A 4711-nucleotide genomic window follows, 5' to 3' on the forward strand; every position below is an offset into this window, starting at 1 on the left:
ACAGGCGCCCGCCACAACGCCCGGCTATTTTTTGGTTGCAGCCATCATTGTTGTTTGGCGGGTCCGGGCTGGGGATTCGAACCCTCCACCTTAGGTGTACGTGGCTGGCGCCTTAGCCAGTTGAGCTATAGGCGCCGAGCCCAGATAATTTATTTTTTTCTTTTTTGTAGAGATGAGGTCTTGCTATGTGGCCAAGGCTGGTCTTAAACACCTGGCCTTTAGTGACCCTCCTACCTTGGCCTCCTGAAGTGCAGGAATTACAGGAATGAGGCATAGCATCTAGTCTGCATTGTCTCTTAATCCAGTAAAAGTCCTCAGGAGGAGAGCACTGGTACCATTATTAGCGCCAGTTTATAGGTGAAGAAGCCAGGGTGTGGAAACATGGAGAAAACTTGCCCAAGCCATGAAATGGCAGAGAAGGGATTCAAACTCAGGCATTCTGACTCCAGAGACTATACTCCTGACCACTAAACCAGGGGCCAGCAAATTATAACCAGTTTGCTAGGTCTGTCCTGCTGTCTCTTAGGAGTGTCCAGCCCATAGACTGTGGGATGCACAGAGATTATGTGAAAATTTTTTTACTTCTCAATGGTGGCGGATATAATGAAAATTATGTACAGACCTTTTTTTACTCATCAGCTTTTATTAGTTCTATATTTAATGTGTGGCCCAAGACAACTCATTCTTCTAGTATGGCACAGAGAAGCCAAAAGATTCAATGCCCTTAGCTGTAAGTCAGGCTTTATTGGAACACAGCCCTATTCTCTTACTTAAATGGTATCTATGGCTGTTTTTCCACTAAACTTCTGAGTGGAGTAGTTAGAGCAGAGGTTGTATGACCTGCAAAGCCTAAAATATTTATTCTCTAGCCCTTGGGGGCATACTGTTCTCATTGTGAGTTATCTATCCCAGACACACAATGACTCCCTTTCCCTTTCTTTCAGCCACTGCTCCTTTGTCATCGAAGCACTGAAGTCTTTGCCATCAAATGAGGAGAGCCGAGACCGGCAGGCCCGATGCATATGGTTTCTGGATACCCTCATCAAATTTCGAACTCAGAAAGTGATTAAGCGGAAAAGTAAGCCTGCGGCAGACATTTTATTCTAGTTATTTCCAGTCTGTTATTTGTCTGTAATTCTTAGATCAGCTTTAATGAGAAAAGAAAATGGAACTATCTAAGTTTTAAACTGAACAGTGGTGAGATTGCTATTGGTACTGCTGTCAAGTTCTTTTTTCTCTTTGGAACGGTTTACTCATCTGAAAATGGGGACAAGTTGGATTATATGATTGCTTAGGGCCATTCCTGAGCTAATAGTCACTACTTCTTTTCTGTTAGACAAAGTATAGTGTCCAGGTCAAATCAAATGAAAAATTTTGACTGTTAGAACAAACATAAGTTTATATATACATGGTATACATTGCTCATGAAGGCTTGTGGCAGGTTTGTGTTGTGTTAGCTACTGGCTAGCAGAGGAGAGAGTCCATTTCCGATGGTTACCCCAGTGTCACCTGTAGCTAGGGCCATTTGTGGCTGTCGCTCATATCCACCCAGTGTTGGAACCCAGCAGGAGACATCTGTGGTTTTAGGCATAGCATGTATTCAGTCATTGTTATTCTGATTCCCGAGGTTATATTCATATTTTTTCAGTATAGTTAGTTGGTTAATGATAGGGACACACATCGTTAGTGTATACTTACACAAACCTAGATGGTATACCTACAGTACACGTAGGCCATATAGTATACCCTATTGTTCCAAGGCTACAACCTCTCCAGTATGTTACTGTCCTGAATACTGTAGGCCAGCAGTTTTCAACCTGTGGGTCGAAACCCACAGGAACTGTATTAAATGGCTGTGGCATTAGGAAGGTTGAGAACCACTGCTGTAGGCAATTGTGACACAATGGTAAGTGCTTGTGTATTTAACCATGTCTAAGTAAGAGCACAGAAAAAATATGGGACCACGATCAAACCTGCAATCTGATGTTGACTGAAACGGCTCAGGACTGTATCTGCTAGTTCTTATTCACACGTTCAACTCTCTCTTTCTCTCTGGGCTTTCTGCACAATTTATTTCTTTTCTAACATCTTAGTAATTCTGTGTCCTTGGTCTCATTTAAGTGTTGTTTATTTCCTGTCGCTACAGCATCACAAATGTCTGTTTGCACCTACAATCTGCAGGCTGAAACACACCTGAGCATATTTTCATTTTGAAGCAGCTGTTCTATTTCATGGGCCCCTGCTTCTCCTACTACCTGGTCTGTTCGTGACCATGGCCCAGCTGTTGGCCTCTTCTCCCAGCTCATGGTTGAAGCCTGGCTAAGTGTTTTGAGAGAAAATGATCAAACTCAGCTTTCTGTTGTAGGTGCCCTGGGACCTGCAGTGCCACACATCATCAACACCAAGCTGCTGAAGCACTTCACCTGCCTGACTTACAACAATGGCAGGTCAGGGGCTGATTTCTGGGGACTTTGTCTGTGAATGAGCAGTTCACAGGTGGGGGTTGAGGGTGAGGAGTAGGGGCTCAGGTTGTATGTCCCCAGAGATGTGGTGCTGAAGAGATCATTGCTTTTGGAAGGAGCTCTGGGTCCCGCAAGTTTCAGAAATACTTACATACTCTGTCCCCTCTTGGAAAAGTTCACACTATCTTTTGGGAATAGTGTGAAGTGTTAAGATTTGCTCAAAGAACCTTTCCTGATGGCCAGAAAAACTAGTGTTTTATGGAAAGACAGCCTTGTAGGAAAAAGTAGGCCAGGGTGATGACTTTGGGGGATGACCCCCAAACAGCGTCTTGGGCTTCCTTTCTGCCATTTGCTTGGAGTGTTTTTCCTGCTTCTGACTGTTTCTACATGTATCATCAGCAACTGAGTTTGGAATGATGGTTTTCCCAGCAGTCTTCTGGGCAGGCAGTGACAGATTCAGAGGGCCTTTGCCAATGCGAGACTCTGACGGTGCCTGAGGAGAGTGCTTTCTCTGTCCCACTTGGAGGGAAGCACTGGGGTTAGCACACTATGCCATTGTGTGTGAGAGTTGGATACCTTAGAAGGAACAAAGAAAGTTGCCCAGATTCCTTTTCCTTTCCTCAAATTAGGAAGACATCGAGTGCATATGGGAACAGGCTTCGATGTTTTTATTTTACTTTGGGGGAAATTTTCTTGGAGTTTAATTTTGTTTCTCCTTTACTGTCACTGATTTTGCAGTTTGCGTAACTTAATTTCGGACTCTATGAAGGCGAAGATTACTGCGTATGTGATCATACTTGCCTTGCACATAAGCAGCTTCCAGATTGACCTGACGATGTTACAGAGGGACTTAAAGCTCAGTGAGAGAAGGTGAGCACACAGAATAAAAAGCTCCCTGTAGGGTGCCTTGATGTATTTCTAGTGCCATGGGGGATGTTCAATATGGGAAAAACTTGGGACCAGAGGACAATTTTTAATGAACAAATGAGCAAGTAGATATTGCTGAGTACCTTCTCTTTGCCAGGCACAGTATTAAACTATAACCTTATTGATTTCCCTAAAAACAGTTGAATAATCTGAGGTTCAGAAAATTAAATGACTTCCTCAAGTTATGCAACCAAGGGGACAGTAGCTGGGCTTCATATCTGAGCCTTTCCCTAGCATTTTGTTCCTGAATAATCGAGCAGCCTCCATTCTCTAAATTGCTGTCACTGGGGAGAAGAATTCTGTATAGTTCTCAGGAGTGGAAGTTATGAGAGAGCCCAACTTCAGCTTAGTTAAGAGGAGCGTTCTCAGAATCAGATGGAAGGGCCTAGTAGGGGAGGTGTCCCAGGCAAGGCACAGCCACTGGTTAGCAGAGACGTCACGTTTGAGCTTTTCTTTTTTCCTTTTTTTTTGAGACAGAGCCTCAAGCTATCCCCCTGGGTAGAGTGCCGTGGCATCACAGCTCACAGCAACCTCCAACTCCTGGGCTCAAGAGAGTCTCCTGCCTCGGCCTCCCAAGTAGATGTGACCACAGGCGCCCACCACAACGCCTGGCCATTTTTTTTGGTTGCAACCATCATTGTTGTTTGGCAGGCCCAGGCTGGATTCGAACCCCCCACCTTAGGTGTATGTGGCTGGTGCCTTAGCCACTTGAGCCACAGGCGCATAGTCTTTTTTTTTTTTTTTTAAGAGACAGAGTCTTCATTTTATTGCCCTCGGTAGAGTGCTGTAGTGTCACAGCTCATAGCAACTTCCACCTCCTGGGCTGCGGTGATTCTCTTGCCTTAGCCTCCTGAGCAGCTGGGACTACAGGCGCCCGCCACAACGCCCGGCTATTTTTTTGTTGCAGTTTGGCCGGGGCTGGGTTTAAACCTACCACCTCGGTATATGGGGCCAGCACCCTACCCACAGGCACTGCCCTCTTTTTTTTTTTTTTTTGAGACAGACTCTCACTATGTTGCCCTCAGTAGAGTGCCATGGTGTCACAGCTCACAGCAACCTCAAACTCTTGGGCTTAAGCGATTCTCTTGCCTTAGCTTCCCAAGCAGCTGTAACTACAACATTTGAGCTTTTCTAACTGAGTACAAAGAGCTGGTGGAGATGGATGACCTCTCATGTCCTTCTATTCTTGCAGTGGGGATTAAGACAGTAGGGGGCAGAGCTTTTCAGGAACCTGAACTGTGGGGTATCTCATGTCCAGGGACCCTGATGGTGTTGCAGAGAATCTATCTAGACCAGTGATTTTCTTTTTCTTTTTTTTTTTA

The 4711-nt window shown here is 45.0% G+C and overlaps 1 protein-coding gene across 1 annotated transcript in view; it reads left to right on the forward strand.

Moving 5' to 3' along the window:
• POLR1E (RNA polymerase I subunit E) overlaps positions 1-4711 on the forward strand; it is a 20009-nt gene that overhangs the window by 13182 nt on the left and 2116 nt on the right. Inside the window, exons 9-11 of the mRNA XM_003785144.3 lie at positions 945-1078; positions 2366-2447; positions 3201-3332. Of these exons, the coding sequence (XP_003785192.1) occupies positions 945-1078; positions 2366-2447; positions 3201-3332 (348 nt within the window). The remainder of the gene's footprint in view (positions 1-944; positions 1079-2365; positions 2448-3200; positions 3333-4711) is intronic.

Source organism: Otolemur garnettii, unplaced genomic scaffold, assembly GCF_000181295.1.
Source record: "Otolemur garnettii isolate 467f Iridium unplaced genomic scaffold, OtoGar3 scaffold00014, whole genome shotgun sequence".
In the NCBI taxonomy this organism is placed as follows: domain Eukaryota; kingdom Metazoa; phylum Chordata; class Mammalia; order Primates; family Galagidae; genus Otolemur; species Otolemur garnettii.